At 41.7% G+C, this 18,552-nt stretch overlaps 1 protein-coding gene across 1 annotated transcript in view; it reads right to left on the bottom strand.

The window, feature by feature from the left end:
* The window catches only part of ACO2 (aconitase 2), a 1,318,356-nt gene that overhangs the window by 275,735 nt on the left and 1,024,069 nt on the right, over nucleotides 1–18,552 (bottom strand). Inside the window, exon 17 of the mRNA XM_044075713.1 lies at nucleotides 4,934–5,091. Within this exon, the coding sequence (XP_043931648.1) occupies nucleotides 4,934–5,091 (158 nt within the window). The remainder of the gene's footprint in view (nucleotides 1–4,933; nucleotides 5,092–18,552) is intronic.

The following is an 18,552-nucleotide window of genomic DNA, read 5'->3' on the forward strand; positions in this document are numbered from 1 at the left end:
CTTTGTGGTCTGACACTGGAAAGGACCAATTTTTAAGAGGGCCAGTTCCTGCTAAATCCAGGTGGCTGCACCTGTAAGAAATCCTTGACTGTCTGCATGTATTTTGCTTTATCCTCAGTTTTTTTCAACACCTCTTCAGCTTTAGTACCAAACAAAGTATTATGCTGTATTGGTGCATCTAATAATTTTGCTTTAACATGATCATGCAGATTCTGTTCCTTTAACTAAGCATGCCTTCTAATAACAGAACCTGTAACAGCGGCTCTGCAAGAGGCCTCCAGTGAATCACAACCACATTGCAAAGTATGCTTTCCCACTTGTTCAGCTGCATGCAATAAATCCTGCAATTCCTTGTTCTCTGAACCTTCAGTATTTGTCAACAATTTCTGTTTAATTGTGACATTAAATATTGCTGACATTTAAGCATATGAAACTGACAATTTAAAGCCCTTACAGCCAGGGTAGCAGAAGTGTAGACTTTTTTCCCCCCATCTGTCTAGAGCCCTATAATCCCTATCAGAGGGGACAGGGTTTTTTAAAGTGGAAGCTTTAACCCCTTTGGGACCCTGAGATACAGTTTCTGGGTCAGCAGCGGGGTTTTTATGCAGGAATTTATGAGAATCCGGGACCCTGTAGTACCCGTCTGGCTTAGCAGGTGCAGGGGGTAGAGTCAGGGGACAGGCCGGACTCTGAAAATACATCATCTACAATATCCAGGACAGAATAGCAAGGGGTCCGTGCTGAGGAAGTAGCAGAAAGTCTCTGAGCCTTTTCTTAGATTCAGAATAATCTTGGCTCTCCCAGTGGAAATGCTCCTTCATGGTATGCAGGGTTTCTTCAAAGGAATAATCCTCAGGAGGAGAGGCTGAAGGAATGGATTCTTCAGCATCAGAATCCTCATAGGGAAGCATGGAGTAACCCGGTTCACAAGAGGAATCAGAGGAAATAGAAACCTGATCAGAAGAATCATACTCTGTCTTTTGCCTAGGCCTCATCAGAAGGGGGATGGGAGCCCCTCATCAAACTAATTAGGTCTTCGGTCATTTTGAGCATCTGTTTTTTAGTCATGGAAGTCTGAGAAGGAGAATACTGTACTTGTTTCTTTGTCTTTAGAGCTGCTTTAGTCTTTGAAGCTGAATTTGGCTTAATATATAGTTGTGTAGCTCTGAGGTAGCGGGTGCCAGGGGCTGAGAAAGCACCTCACTAAGAACCGGCGACTGGCCTAGCAGAGGCTTCGTCATCAGTTTTGGACCTCGGATGCCTAGCCTTTTTTCCTTGTCCTTGCGTTTTTTGTAAACTCCGGTTGTCGGCTGGTCCGATGGCAAGATATAATTAAATCTTCGGCCAAAGTAATAATGCAAAATCGAACCGACGCTTGATAGTGCGTTGGTTAAATCTAGCACAAAACTGACAGCTAGCAACGTTGTGATCAGGGCCTAGGCAAGGAATACAGTAAGAGTGAAAATCCTTATGAGGTACTTGCTTCTCACAAGAAATACAAATTGTTAACTTTTTCTGACATCGGTCTGATGCAAGAAAAAAGTTTCCCCAACGGGGTACTTGGCTTTAATGAAGACTTCGGTTCTGGAATTCGGATTTGAAAATCTCAGGAGTCTGCCGACCAGCACTTGCTAACTGCTTTTGCTTTGGGCACCGCACGGCAAGAAAGACTGAAGAAAATGGCATCGACTGCATCTTTTATACCCCTGGCGCACTGACGTCAGGTAAGAGGTGACAGCAACTGACGCCGGACCTAGACTTTGGAATTCTGGCAGACTGAGGGTAGCCTGCCAGCAGGCTAACCCAAGAGTAATGACTGCAACAGTGAAACACGATGAACATCCAAGATGCTCTCCTCCAAAAAACAAGGAAGCGAATCTGGTGGTCCCCTGCCATTAATAAACTCTACAACAGAAGGAAGAAACTGTTGCATATGTAGACAATATTCACCCTTGTTAGAGAAATATGGAAAGAAAAATGGTAAATGAATGGATTGATTGTTTGAGAAAGGAAGGATTCATTCTCAGGGACACTATCCTTATGGAAAATTATATATGGTGGTTTTGCACAAAGTGCCTGTATTTCTGACACCCTTCTGGCAGAGGTGATGGCAACTAGAAAAAAGGGTTTTCCTAGAGAGGAATTGTTGATAAGTGGCTGCTGGCTCAAAGGGAGGTAATACCAAATGTTGTAAAATGAAAGTAAGATCTCATGGTGGTAATGGATCCTTGAATGGGGGTTTAATCGAAGGAGTCCTTTTAGAAAAACTTAACATAAGTGACAGGAGATTAGGGAGTGGTCACTATAACCACTGAGAAAATCAGAGATAGCTGCAAGAGTAACTGTAGCAGTAGACGAAGATGCTCCTCGATTAAAAGATCTGCCAACAATTCTAAGATTATTTTCAACAGGAGCTGAAAAGGGATCTACATTATTCTAAAAATTCCAGAGAGTCGTTTCCATTTGCTATCATATAATATCCTGGTGGATGTTCTATGAGAAGCCAGAAGAATTTTTCGGACAGGGAAGTGATAGTAGATTGCCTGGTGATTACTGGAACTGGAGAAACCAAGCCGTGAGCTTGAGAGACTGAAGGTCCGGGTGCAAAAGCCCTTGGGGGTATCATAGTAGATCTGAAATTGGGTCCAGAATCCAAGGTCGGTGAACCAAGTGATGCCATACGAAGGGAACCAAACTTGCCTGAGCCAGAACAGAGCAATGAGGATTACTCTGGATCACAACCTTTTGGCTTTCTTCACAAAAAGGGGAATGAGGGGAATTGAGGGGGAATGCATAAAGGAGATCCAGGGGCCAATCTAGGAGGTGTGTCTCTCTTGGGGATTCTCCCTGTGCAGGGAGTAAGAAAGTATGTGCTGCATTTGTTGTTCATCGGGGAGGCAAATAGGTTGCAGCAAAGTTCGCTCCCATCGGCGAAATATCTGACTTGCCACTCTGGGATTCAGAGACCACTCGTGAGGCAGTAATATTCATCTGCTCAACTTATCTGCTATCATTTTGAAACTCCCCAGGATGTGCGCAGCTACAAGAAAGCACTTGGAAGATATCACTCAATGACAAACTCTGACCGCTTCCCAGCAGAGGGGGTAGGATTTGGTTCTCCCTTGCCTGCTGATGTACCAGACTACAGACATGTTGTCTGATTGGATTGCAACCATTCCCCCAGAGGAAGAACATTCTGAAAGGCTTGCAACGTTAAGAGTACTGCTCTCATCTCCAGGATGCTGATGTGCAAGTAGGCCTCTTGGGGAGACCAAGTGCCTTGGACTGTCTTTCCCAGTTAATGCCCCACCACCCCATCTGGGAGGTGTCCGTAGTCCCTATGGCCTTTGGTTTGGGGGGGGGGTGGATAAAAGGGTCATCCCCATCAGGATCTCTTGTGACTCCATCCACCAAGACAGGTCTTTCTTGCAAGTTTGTGTTATCAAAATTGGGTGACAATGGGTGAGCAAGAATGGACCATTGTGAGGCTGGTAACCATTGAAGAATTCTCATACGAATCCGTACCATGGGAACTAATGTGATAGCTGCTGCCATAGAACCCAGGGTTTGTAGAACAAGGAGAGCAGGTACTTTTCGCTTTGACAGTATGGATTGAACTTGACATCTTAATTTCTGAAGCCTGTGAAGAGGTAGAGGTGCTATGCGGGAGACAGTATTTAGTCATACCCTGATCCAAAGTCTTGAGTGGGGGACAGCTGAAATTTTTGCTTCTTCAGGGGAATCCAGATGCTTCCTCTTGCAAGTTTTTTTTTGGGGTGGCTCGTCAGTGGGAATCTCTCGGGAAGACACCAAAGGAGGAGGACCCTGCACATGGGTAACATGAAGCTTTGGTGTTCGCTGTCCTGTTGTAGATAGAGGGGAGATTGAAATTGTGTCAGTCCAGATGTAGCAGGCTGCAGTGAAACAGGTGAAGTTGGCACCAAGCCAGTAACTATGGCCATCTGCACTGACAAGCAAGATGATGGCACCATAAAGGTTGATGGTGCCGAGGAACTATAGGTCTCTAATTTAGGAGCCTTTGTCGTCGGTTCCTAAGAATGCAGACCCAAGTATTTCTGTTTGGGAGCCTCTGGATAGGCTTTTCTTTTCTGAAGAATCCTGTTTCATGTCTGCCTTGGACAAGGCTTTACTGAAGGAGGATTTAAGGAGACTTTTGAGCATGAGCTTGTTCTGACACTCTGCCAAGGTTCTTGGACTGAACCCCTTACAAATTTGAGTCCATTTCCAAATGAGGTGCCCCTTAGGGGGCTTGTCAGATTTTGAAAATGACAGAACAGGAAGGCAATTAAGATGAAAGATTGAGTTTCTCACCAAAAAAATAGAAAAATAAGGCAACACTTAGCTGAGAGAAGGCTGATACATCTCGTTGACAGAGCGGCAAATGAGATCTGAGGCAATGAGCACAAGGATATTGCGGGTAGAGACTTAGCTTGATAGTTTTTGGCTGACGCAAGCTGTATACAGGCCGAGCTGGTTCCGAGGATCAGAACAGAGCCCCATCTGTTAAGAATAAAAGACTAACATCAGATCAGTTTTTAACACACAACTGCTGCCTGTACAGTCCACTAAGCTGTATCTGGGCTCTCACTTTAGTAACTTTATATCTGCAAAATATTAAAATGTAAAAATGTAACTACTGTATGTGTATACAAGTAAACAGAAATGCGACTACTCTGTTTATCTGGAACCGAGTATAATGCAACGTAAACAAATGGAGCTTTTCTCCCTGGACCTCCGCTGAAAATGGGTATTGCCAAGTCGGACTTTCCCAATAAACAAAGGCAAATAAATAAATATGCACCACTACTTCCTTAGGCTTTGAGGCAGTAGGACAGAGTTGCAACTTAACACAAAAAATGGGGATGTTTACCTGAAAAGTGAAAATATGGTACTGGTTGCTAACAATACTTACATAGCCATCTCTCTCAATAGTAGCACGAATCTGCTCAGAACCAGGCGTTACAGTGAACTGTGATTTACTTTTCAAACCATGATCCAGAGCTTGCTTGGCAACTGAGGCTGCACGGCCCATGTCTTCATAGCTAGAGTTGGTGCAACTGCCAATCAGGCCTGAAAATACAAGTTAAAAATTTAATGCAGCTTGTTCTCCATATGTACAATACTAATCATGTAATAAAAAGAGGCACAACATAAAACAAAAGGCAGCACATAACAGTGACTAATTTTTATCAAGCTACTAAACTCTAGCAAACTCCTTTGCCTGTTGTACAGGCAATCACTAGAGTTCTGAAACCATTACACTTGACAGAAAACATTTCTGGTTTACTTTCTCTGTAATGTAGAACTATTGTAGTTATTTGAGCTACTCACCATAACAGTAGATTTATGGGACACTACCATTTAATCATTCTTTGAGAGGTGAGTCTTTAATCCTCTCTCCATTTCTTGATGGACACAGAAAAAAAAATGTTTCAAGCAGAAAAACTGCACCAGACCTGAACATGGAGATTTACCCTAGGCCAGTTCCAACTTCATCAGGGCAAGAAAAGGAGTTTAATACTCAAAGTTAGAGTCTCTCCATTTGTTCCCTGAGAGAATCTGGCTCCAGGTTTAGCTTTATTAGAACACTAAATGCAAACAACCCTCTGCAGCTGCAGAGCAGTCTCAAAAATGATACTGCTATGGTGAAGATTTCATAAAATTGCAGTGTCTCACTTCATAGCCTTCTTGCAGCAGGAATACTGCATACAGGAACAAAATCACAAACAGTAGACAGTATGCCTCTTCTACAGAAGAAAGGGACAGGAACTCAAGACAGCACTCAAAATGCAGCTCTTAAACCAAAGTGAGAATACAAATGGTATTTAATGAAGGTATACGCAAAAGACCAAACACTTGCAAGGCAGACAGCATTGATGGAAACATTACAATGCAAGGTAATGGGAAAGAAAAATGTCACTTGGAAACAGATGCACAGAGTTCCAGGTGCTTCTCATCAACAAAAGCAGTTAGCACCTTCCCAGACAAGCAATGTAGCATTCCCCAGACAGACCGTGCAGAGCAACATACCTTACTTCCCTGTTTCGTGTGAAAGAAAGCAGAGTCTTTTCTGAATTAGCTCTAGTACAACTATTTATGAGCATCTACAGGAGGTGCAAGACATTCTCCAATAGTAGGCTTAGCTAGAAAAGAAAACTAAGAATGCTGGACTGGGAATGTATCACAATTATAAAATGTTGGGTCATTCAGAATAAATACTGGGCTGGTGTGCAAAACAACCTTATCCTCAAGGAAAAAAAATCGCACACTGCTCCAGGATATATATTCCATGTCAGATGGTTCTTATATAATGAAGTAACCTCCCTGAGAATCCTTGAAAAGCTTTGAGAAGCTGTGATTAGTCCACCTTCTGCATAAAAATTGGAACTCTATCCTAAATGAACTTAAGCAAGACTAGTAAAACAGAGAACAGATGTAAAATATGACACAGAGAATTTTAAGGGATGAACAAACCATCTGGCCAAGCTGAAAAACTTTGCTTCAAGACCATACCTGCTGAATGGGAGAATTCAATTTGCATTGAAAGTCTAGGCTTAGTGAAACTGAAGTGTGTGAAACTCCTAAAAGTGCTCAAGGAGATTCTGAAGAACATGCATCTGAACTGATGCCCTGAGCAGGTCTGGTAGCCTTGACCTACTAGGCTAAAAGGGGGCTAGGAAAGCTTCTGCAATAGACATATGAAGTATTCTGAAGAGAAATGGAAAACGTACAGAAGACTAGCTAGCCACAAGCTGGTAAACGCATCCAAAAGGATACGCTGGTGGCCAGGAATATAAAAAACACAGACTTAATGGCTGGAAAATTACCAGTGGCACTGGGTCCTCAAGACTGGAACACCTTACGAATGATTTCCTTAAACTGGTTAGCCTGGAGTGGAAAGAAAAATCCTGTTTAAACAGGCTTTCAGGAGTTTTGGTTTCCGTAGATGTGAACTGTTAAGAGGACAGTGTACTCGGCCTTTTTTTCCCCTCTTTTGTGGGGAAGGTTCAAGCACCCATTATAATCATCAAGCCTCCAAGGCATGCTCAACTAGCCCACATTCAACTCCCCAGGATCGAAGGCATAGGCTTCCTAATTTTGGCTTCGCCTGCTCCCTGGAAGAGAAAGTTAAGATACTCAAAACTAATGGCATTATCCTGAAGGGTATGAAATTTTAACTAGCCTTAATGCCCCTCCCAATGAATTTATACATGGGCATGTCAGGACTGAGGTAGGCAAAAGGACTAGATTGAGCATGGGATCTACCACATCCACAGAAAGGCCACACCTGCTCATATCTCTGCCAACCCTAGCCCTGGCAATCCTTTTGTGTTCAAGCCTGTGCCAAAGCTCAAAGTACTGTCTCTCATACTTCCCTTCCACTCTGGGATAAGGCATGATCGCTCTTTACTGCCTGTACTTTCCAGTGCCAGAACTGTTAACTGAACTCCTGTTACCCAAGACATACTTGGGGCTTTATCACTTGACAACATACCTCTCAACCTGGAAACATCAAAACTCTGGACAAGACCCATGAAAAATAGATACAAATCTGTATGCTGATTAACATAAACATTTGCATACATGATTACATTACCCTGACCACTCCAATGGAATTGTGGGACACCAACTTTCAAATGCAAACTGAAGAACAGACCACCAAAAATATGGCACCAGAGTCTCCCTGCAGTCATTCCAATGTCTTATTACCTGCCTATTTCACCCCATTTACCATAAACACTAATGTGTGCATACTGTTTTACTTCTACAATGATTATCTGGATTTTATTTTTACATTTTATAGCAATGCACAAACACCAAGACATCTGCTAAACAAAGCAATACTGTTGCACAATGAAAACAGACTTGGCATTAAAACTTCTCTGCCCTTGAAAAGTACAGTTTTGTACCTACCATAAATGTAGATGTTCGAGGATCTACATTGCTGCAGTCATAACCTGTGGGTAGTCCGCTGTCCTCGATCGGCCCGAATACCAAAGAGCTGGGCTGGCGTCGGTCATTGTCGCCTAGAGCTGACGTCAGTACGTCGTAGTACATAAGCACATGACCGACGCCATATCCTCAGTCTTTCTTGCCCCAGATGTCAGAAGGCCTAAGAATGAAAGAAGGCCAGAGCCAAAATAGTAAACACCCAACAACCACAAACTATAGAGGGGAAGGAGGGAGGGATAATTTGACTGCAGCAATGTAGATCCTCGAACATCTACATTTATGGTAGGTACAAAACTGTACTATGTTCTTCGTCTCACATTGCTGCAGTCATAACCTGTGGGTAGAATCCCAAAGCAAAGGAAAAGGGAGGCTGGCAAACTAAATAGCATTAGGAGCTGCTAACATGCCCTGTAAAACTGCAGTGGCAAACCCAGCCCTGGACTTGGAATAAAGAGGGAGATGGTAATGCTTAGTAAAAGTGTGTACAGAACTCCCAGTAGCTGCCTCCAAAATATCCTTAGTAGCTACACCCCTCAAAAAAGCAGTAGATGTGGCAGTAGCCCTAGTAGAATGAGGTCTGATCCCAGCAGGAACATTCTTCCCATGATGAGAATAACAAAAAGCAATACATTGACCAATCCACTTCGAAATAGTCTGCTTTGAAACAGCTTTCCCTTGTGAACCCAAAGCAAAAGAAACAAATAACTGTTGAGTCTGTCTGAACTCCTTAGTTCTGCTCAAATAATAACGTAACTGCCTGTGGATATCCAAAGAATGCAAGACTTTTTCCCCCTTATTTTGGGGATCAGCATAAAAAGTAGGCAAATGAATAGACTGGTTCAAGGCCACATTAGAAATCACTTTAGGCATAAAAGTAGGGTTAGTTCGCAAAGAAACTCTATCCTTATGAAATATCAGAAAAGGTTCAACTGCCATGAGTGCCTGCAATTCAGATACCCTCCTAGCAGAAGTAATGGCCAACAAAAAAGCAGTCTTCCAAGACAAAAACTTCAATTCAGACGTAGCTGCAGGTTCAAAAGGAGGTAAAGTAAGTTTCTCCAAAACAAAATTGAGATCCCAGGAAGGAGTAGGAGCCCTACGTGGGGGTCTTATATTCTTTGCCCCTCTAAGAAATTGTTTGAACAAAGGGTGAGAAAATAAAGGAGGGTCACAATCATAGTGAGCAGAAATGGCTGCAGCATGAACCTTCACAAGAGAATGACAAACCCTTGTCCAGTAATTCAGTAAGATACTGTAGTGCAAAACTCAAATTAGGCACTGAAACATCAAAGCCCTTTGCTGTGCTCCAAAGAAAAAATCTCTTCCATTTATCAGCATAAACTTTTCTCGTACTAGGCCGCCTGGCTTCCAAAATGACATCTAAAACCTGTTGAGGAAGCTGAGACCCCACCGGCTCCATCACAGAATACGCCAGGCTGTTAGATGCAGGGACTGCACCCGAACATTGAGAAAATGATTGTTTGACTGGGATAACAAATGAGGAACTTGTGGCAGAAGCCAAGGAGGAAGACTGATTTGCAAACTCAGAGCAGTTTCCCACAAAATCATTGCTTGTCTGCAAAGAGGGTAGGAATGGGTTCCCCCCTGCTTGTTGATGTACCACATGACTGTTGTGTTGTCTGTTTGAATCAACACCTGTCCCGGCTGAAGTAGGTCCTTGAAGGCCATCAAAGCAAATTGGACTGCTAACATCTCCTTCATGTTGATATGCAAATGTAGTAGTTTGGGAGGCCACATGTCTTATATCCATTTCCCATTGAAGTGTGCTCCCCAAGCCAAGTCCGAGGCATCCGTCGTTAGGATCTGACTCGCCTCTGGTCGGGTCACAGACAGTCCCTTGTTTAGGTGACATTCCTGAGCCCACCACAAGAATTCCTTCTGGATGCAAGGTATAATCCGAATGACAGTGTCCAAATCGTGGCAGTGTTGAGTCCACACACTTTTGAGATACCATTGTAGCTTCCTCATATGCAGTTTGGCATTGGGAAGTACTAGAATGCAAGATGCCATGAACCCCAAGGCTTGAAGGACTGTCCTTGCAGTCAGCCTGGACATTACTGATAACTGCTGGAAGTATAGATGAAGAGTTCTTTGTTTGTCCGGGGTCAGAAATGCCATCTGAGAAGCTGTATTCAGTCTCACACCCAGAAAGCACATGTCCTGAGAGGGCACTAAACTGGACTTTATTTCGTTCACAGAATACCCTAGGCACCTTAAAACTGCCATTACATACTGGAGATGTTGAAGTAACTTGTCTTTGTTTTGAGCAAGAATCAGGCAATCGTCCAGATAAGGATAAATTTGTATTCCTCTGTCTGAAAAAGCAATTACAGGAGCCAGAACTTTGTGAATACCCTGGGCAGTAGATAAACCAAAGGGCAATGCAGAGAACTGATAATGAGAAGTACCAGCCCGAAATCTCAGGAATCTCCTGCAGTTGAGCCTGATAGGGATGTGAAGATAGGCCTCTTTGAGATCCAGGGTTACCATCCAGTGATCTTTGCCTAGCATAGGCAGAAGTTGTTGTAATGTTAACATCTTGAACTTTGGAATGTCTAGGTAGGTATTGAGAATGGACAAATCCAGAATTGGCCTCCAAGTGTTTCCTTTCTTTGGCACTAGGAATAGACGGGAATAAAAACCTAGGCCTACTTCTGACGGAGGGACCACCTGAATTGCCCCCCATCTGTAAAAGTAAAGAAATTTGTTCCTGAGCCTCCATTCTTTGCTGAGGAGGCACATCCGGCATGCCTTTGAAAGGAGGAAAAGTGTAAAAATAAAACTTGTACCTGTGATTTATTATATCCAACACCCATTTGTCCTGGGTGACCAAATGCCAGTTTTGTTTGAAAAGTCCCAACTTTCCTCCTAGAGGAGCTGCCAGTAGAGAAGGGTCTGGCAGCGGAAGATACAGGTCATTGGGTCTGTTTACGAAAAGGCTGACCCCTGCCCTCACCAGAAGACTGTGCAGGAGAGCTCCAAGTCCTAGGTCTGAAAGAACCCTGAGCGTGAGCTCTGCCTCTACCACGCCTAGGCCTGCCCTTAGACTGATAATCCGAAGAAGGAAAAGACCATCCTCTAGCAGGCCAATTCCTACTAAACTTAGGGGGCTGCACCTGCATAAAATCTTTGACCGTCTGCATAGACTTAGCCTCATCTTCCATCTTTTTCAAAACTGATTCCACCGAAGGACCCAAAAGTACTTCAGATTGAAGAGGAGCATCCAAAATCCGAGCCTTAACATGCTCTGACAAATTTTGATCCTTAAGCCAGGCATGTCTACGAATAACTGAACCTGTAGCAGCCACCCTGGATGTAGCCTGAAGAGCATCAAAACCACACTGCAAAGAATGCTTGCCAACTTGATCTGATGCATGAACCAACTCCTGGAGCTCCTTACACTCTATACCCTCAGATAAAGCATCCACCTTAGATTGCAATTGTCCTAACAAAAAATTCTGATACTTCAGCATATGAAATTGGCAATTCAAAGCCCTCATAGCCAACGTAGAGGAGGTGTACACTTTTTTCCCCCATCTATCTAAAGCTCTAGAATCTTTATACAAAGGAACTGGATTCTTAGCCACAGAAGCCCTAATACCTTTCGGACCTTGAGTAATAGTTTCCGGATCAGCTCTAGGACTCTTGTACAAATACTTCTGTGCTTCTGGAACTCTATAATATCTGTCTGGCTTAACAGGGGCAGGAGGTAAAGAATCAGGATTAAGGGAAGATTCAGAGAAAACATCCTGAACAACTTCTAAGACAGAAGGAATAGCCAAGGGCCTATGCTGTGGCAGAAACAAAAATTCCCTGAGCCGTTTCCGAGAATCCGAAAAATCCTGGCCTTCCCACTTGAAATGCTCCCTCATGGAATGTAAAGTCTCAGAAAAGAAAAATCCTCTGAGGAGAAGCAGAAGGACAGGAGTCCTCTGCATCCAAATCTAAATAAGAAGGGAATTCCTGAATTTCTTCAACTGAGGAATCAGAGTAGTCTGAGGAATGATCCATCCCCTCTAAATCTGCCTCCACCCTAGGCCTCTTCTCTGGGGGGGGCATAGAACCCCTGATCAAAGTAATCAAGTCCTCAGCCATTTTTACCATATGCTTTTTAGGAACAGGGGCTGGAGAGCTAGAACTATGACCAGGGCCAACATGACAAGGTTTGGACTTAGCATGAGCTTTAGCCACTGAAGCAGAAGGCCTAATAACCTTCTGTAAAGATGGAACTACAGACACCTGAGAAGCACCTTCAGCCGGGCCTAACTCCTGAGAGGCCAACTCCTGTAAAAGTAAAGGTTCCCCATGGGATTCAGCCGAACCCTCGGCAGGATCCACATATTCAACTGGAGGCTCCGTAGAACCGGCGTCCGCAACGGACGACTCATCCGGTGTAGACTTCAAAGATTTATCTTTACGCTTTTTAGCGGTAGCGGGCGTCAGAGGATCCGACGGCATGTTATAGTTACACCTTTTACCAAAAACAAGCCTGGCACAGTCTAATCTTCATTTAATGGTGCGCTTGTTAAATCTAGCACAAAAGCGACACCCGACCACATCGTGCTCAGGCCCTAAGCAAGGAATACAGAAAGAATGAAAATCCTTATGAGGTATCTGTTTCCCACAAGAAATGCAATTATTAACTTTTTCTGACATCCGGATAACTGAGGCAAGAAAAGACAAAGATTTCCCCAACGGGGTACTTAGCCCAACTTGGTCTTCGGTCTGAAACTCGATAAATGAAAATTTCAGAATGCCGAACGGCACTTGCAAATGCTGCTTCTGCTTCGGACCACACGGCAAGAAAGACTGAGGATATGGCGTCGGTCATGCGCTTATGTACTACGACGTACTGACGTCAGCTCTAGGCGACAATGACCGACACCAGCCCAGCTCTTTGGTATTCGGGCCGATAGAGGACAGCGGACTACCCACAGGTTATGACTGCAGCAATGTGAGACGAAGAACATCTCACATTCATTGAAACAGCACTGAAACCCACACCACATCCAAAGAAAATGCATCTGGCCAGTGGTGGATAAAGATTATCTTTGGGCTGTTTTGAAATCACTGGTCTCTTGCACACAAAACAAGAAACAAATATGTGTTCTTTGATACACCTTCCTAACTTTATTAAATTATATTCCTTGTATAATACAGCACACTTGTTAGAGCGCATTTTAAATTTATTGTTTGAACATTTTTCCAGTAGGCAATGAAACAAAATGAATGAACCAATAATGACAAAACTGCCCAATTCAGAATATGTCCATCATAAAAGTCTACTTCCACAGTCCATACCCACTTTCAGCAACAGCCTTCCTCAGTGTATTAACACAAATAAAAACACCTAGTCCTTAAATACATGACATCATTAGCATACATGACATCATTAGCATTCACAAAAATTATTGGTTGGATATACCATTATGACAATTCATTCAGACCAGGTTTAAATAAACCCCCTAGTCTGATAATCCAACCTGATTCCTTATTGTTTAAGTATGGTGTGCCAGCCAACTTTAGAAAAATTAGAACCCTGGACCCTATCAATGACAGTAAATGTAAATCTTTCTGTTTTGTGGGTTAAGGTGTGCTTAAACAAAGCATTAGTAGCTCTGCTATTCCTGATCTCACTTAGGTGTTCGGATATTCGAAGCCTCAGTGTTCTAGACATTTGTCCAACATAAAATACTGAACAAAAAGCCAAAGACAAACCATTCACTACTGCAATTTCCAAAACATAAAATATCGTAGACCTTCGGGGTTGTTAGATCTAGTGAAAGCTTTAGTTTTGAATATGTGGGGACATGCGGAACAATGTCCACAAGGAACACATCCCTTAACACTGTTTCTAAATATAGTGGACTGTTGAAGTGTTGGCGGAACCTTACGTTTGTAATGACTAAAACGGGAACCTAATGCGGGCCCCCTGCAAAAAGAAAATGAACAATTGGGAGAAAGAATATAATTAAGCTTGCCATTGGCATTTAAGATATTCCACTGTTTGTTGATAACCCACTTAAACGTCTGATATTCCTACCAAAGGTGGTTACTAATCGTATGGGCTGTTGTCCATCCCTGTCGACATCAGACTTTTTGTACTGTAGTAAATCTGCTCTAGATTGTTGTCTAACCTGATCCCTAGCCTGAGAGATGTTATTGTCTTTATATCCCCTCCGACTAAAACGGTTATGCAGATTCTGTTCAAACTGGGCATAAGTGTCCTGTGTAGAGCAAATGCGACGCATTCTCAAAAATTGTGACTTGGGTATATTGCATATACCCATATATTGCATATTAAATCCAAAAAAAAAAAAACTTCTACTTTTCCTTCCTAAAACAAAGGTACATGTTAAGCCTTCCTTCTCTATTACCTCACTTAACAATACTATCACCACATCTGAACCTTATACTAAATTACTGTGCAACTATTGATGAACTAAAATTTGATATGCATATCAATTAGTGTACAAAAAAAAACAACCAAAAACTTGGAGTTCTGTACTGTAGTCATAAACTACTCTTACCATCTACCAACCCCTCCCTTGCTAGGTCTCTCCTCTTGCTCAGTCTTTTGTATGCAGCTCCAGTCTTTACTAACCCTTCAGTCATCTCTCCTGTCCAAATTAGAACTAACTTATCACAAAATTGCTAGAATCATCTCAAATCTACCATATAAAGCACACCACTGCCTCGCTCTAAAGTCTTTACTTTGGCCTGAATTCCAAATACAACTTCTTCCACAACTACATATTACACACACTATACTCTAACCCCACTTCTTGTCCCTCCATCTCAAACACTATCACTCTACAACCCCCCGTCGCCAGCTTCGCACATCTGACAAACATCTGCTAGAGATCTACAAACCCACTAAACATACATGAAAATCCCTTTATAAATTCTCTGTCACTCATATCTGGAATGACCTTCCCTATAATATAAGGAGTATCCCCCATAAAGCCCAATTCAAACTCAAGCTTAAAAACTACCTACTAAAGATCTGGTCCTATCCTTGTCAAACTCCTCCCAGACATCTTACTGCTCTCTTCTTAATTCTATCTCCGTACTCTAAGCATATATCTTATTTTCTATTTGTCTCTCCACTACATCTATTAATGTACAAATACACCTTGTTTCTTGTAAATACTGATGCACATGGAATTTACTGCTGTCATCTGTACATATTTTTGCATATAGAATTTTATTGCTGGTCTGTACTAACATTCTGCAACTTGTACACAACTGCGTAAATAGTGGTTCTTATTTTCAATGTATAACTACCCGATACTATACCACTGTAAATATATCTCAATTTGTGATATTGTTACTTGTATCTGGAGCTTTTCTCCTCAGGTCTCCACTGAACATGGGCCCCTGGCTTAATTGGACTAACCCGGTTAACAAATGACAATAAATAAAAATTGTGCTTTATTCAGTATCCTATAGGATCTTGAAGGGGGATCCGTCCCTTGCGTTTTGAGCAGAGACAGAGCATGGTCAGATAGGCTCCTAGGCAAGGTAATGGATTGGGCCCCCAACAGACACAGCAGTCTCCCAGCCATCCACAGCCATTCCCGGGTCCCATTACTTGGCTATTTCTCTCCAGTTACTACCAACGCTGTTCAAAACTGACAGGGTGCACACTATTTTCCTCTTTAAATCCAAATATCTTTACTCATTGCAGAAGTAATTTAAAACTTTTATTTCAATTTTTTTTCACACAAACACCGATAGATATTTGCTAAACAAAACAATACATTCTCAGAATGAAAATAGATATGGCATTAACAGTACACTTCTCTGCCCTTGAAGCTTACATTCATTGAAACCATTGAAACCCACATTAAAAGGAAATGCATCTGACCAATGGTGGATTAAGTTTGCCTTTGGTCTACTTTCAGACAATAGGCTCCTTGCACATATTTGTAGGACCATGCACGCATGCATGTGCTCTTTGATCACCTTCTTGATTATTCTAAATTAAATTCCTTGTACAATAGACCACCACTTGGGGATTTCATATTTTTAGTTTTGAGCATTTTCCCAGTAAGCAATAAAACAAAATGTATGAACCAATGACAAAACTGCCCATTTCAGAACATGTCAAGCATAAAAGGCCACTCAAACTTCTGTAATTACAATCCATCAATATCGGTCAATATGCATAATCTCTGCAGAAGTGACAATCATCTGAATAATTCCACATTAAAGAGATCTGTAACTAATAAAGAGGCTGCTACTAGCAAAAAACTTTATATTTTAGTGTTTCATCCATAAATTCAGTGCCTGCTGCATTTGAAGAATAAATTGCCTGTGATGCATTAAAAAAATAGTAAGCTGGTAATATTGCAACAGAGAATAGATGGCAAACCAATGACAATTTCATAGTTGCAAGGCATCTCATCCCGAGAACACACTCAGGATGGTAGCAACCCCCCCCCCCCCCTTAAAGTACAAGACAGTATCAGTAATCCATCAATATGCTGTAGGAGTAGAAGTCACAGCCTTCTGCAACAAAATCAAGTATGCTACCTATTGTGCTAACGCCGCTTTCAAATGCTCTCAAACCGTAAGGACCATTTTTTTAAACAAAAGAGTTGCACACTGTAAACAAACTTAGCCTGAGCAGCAGTATACTTCTCTTGCCTTGAAGCACAGTTCCTTGAAAATGCACTGAAATTCACAGTTTGGTAGCTGGTTGGGGCAACTTATCTATAATGCCTATTGCTTTAATCCACAGACCGTAGCGGGTAGCAGGAATGTCGTGTGTTTAAATTCCCCACATAGACACGAAATCTAAGAAGCAAACAGCAGCATGTGTGTGTGCATCTCGGCGCCAGCATGCAACAGCAGGTGTGCACACAACAGGATGTAAATCTGTGTTGCACAAGAGGGCATTCTTAGAATGTTCTTAAAGACATGTATTTCTTTTTTAATTAAAAAGTAAATGCTGTGGCAGCCCCCCACCACTAGCGGACCCCTCACAGTCAATGTGGGCCTCTCTCAGCCAGTGTGCCAAGGCGATTGCCTTGTGCTGGATATGGCTTGGTTATTATGCCGTGAGTGATCCAGTCACCTTTTATCTCTTGTACCCCTTAGGAAGAGAAGAGAAACAAGCTGTAATTTTAACATTTTCCTCCATGCTAAGCATCAGCAATATAACAAAGTAAATGTATGATCACCCATAATTAATGCACAATGCTGCAAGTAGGGAACAGGGCAGACTCCAAAACAATGAAATTCAAAGCCACGATGTTAATGAAATTGAGCCAAAGTTTATTGAACCACGATCAATGGAAAGCCAGTAAGCGCTTTCGTCCCATCAAAGAACTTCCTCAGACAATCCAATTACACAAACATCTACATTTGATATCCTGTCATGCACATAGTCATCAAACATTAGCCACACCCCCTTAAAGTAAAAGACAAATACATATATAAAATATGAATAATTACTACTAAAATGAATACTGAAGGTTGTGCGTCAGAGCTGGCAACTCGGCACGTAAAAATCTGCTGCCAATCATTAGCGGACCGGAGTTCCGCTGTGGCGACCCCTAACTGGGAAAAAGCCGAAAGACATAACAACTAAAATGAATACTAGAAAACACTATATGTATATAAATAGCAATATAAATATATATAAAAGTTTTTAAAAAAAAAATATTTTTATATATATATATATATATATATATATATATATATATATATATATATATATATATATATATATATATATATATATGGGTCTACCTGACGGTCGACAGTTCATATGGTCGACAGTTCATTTGGTCGACAAGCATTTTAGGTGGGGGGGCTGTGCCCCCCACCCCTAACTATATATATCAACTTCAGGGTTGCACAACATTGGGGAAGGGGGCAAATCTGCTTGTCGACCAAATGAACTGTCGACCAAATGAGTGTCGATCATATGAACTGTCGGCCACCCATATAAACATATATATATATATATATATATATATATATATATATATACATACATATATATATATATATATATATATATATATATATATATTTATATATAAGGGACCTAATAGATAAATTCTCATTTAGACCTGGCCAGTTAATAGAATCTAATAACTGCCAGTATAGTTCCCTTCTTTCAAGTAGTATCGGCCATGCACCACCTCTGATGTCAGAGGCTATATTATCTATAATAAAAAAACCAAAAGGAATGTTCATTGTATTCTAAAATATGCCCATATAATGCATTAGTGTCCTTGCAAGTTCTTATTTCATATAAATGCTCATAAATACGTTGTTTAAATTTCTTATCAGTTTTACCAATGTAGAAACAGCTACATTGGTTACATTGAGCACAATACATAACTCTTTCAGAGTTACAATTATATTTAGAATTAATGTGTATGTGCCTATTAACAAAAAATATTTCATCTTCTTTTACATAGCTACAGTATCTGCACATACCACATTTCCTTATCTGTCCCTTCCTAACTGCATTATTACATGAACTTCTCTTTTCAAATAAACACAAGTTTCTACCCTTCCTAAATATAGCAACAGGTC

This window comes from Protopterus annectens, chromosome 1.part1, assembly GCF_019279795.1.
Source record: "Protopterus annectens isolate FY-2018-M chromosome 1.part1, PAN1.0, whole genome shotgun sequence".
Lineage (NCBI taxonomy): Eukaryota > Metazoa > Chordata > Ceratodontiformes > Protopteridae > Protopterus > Protopterus annectens.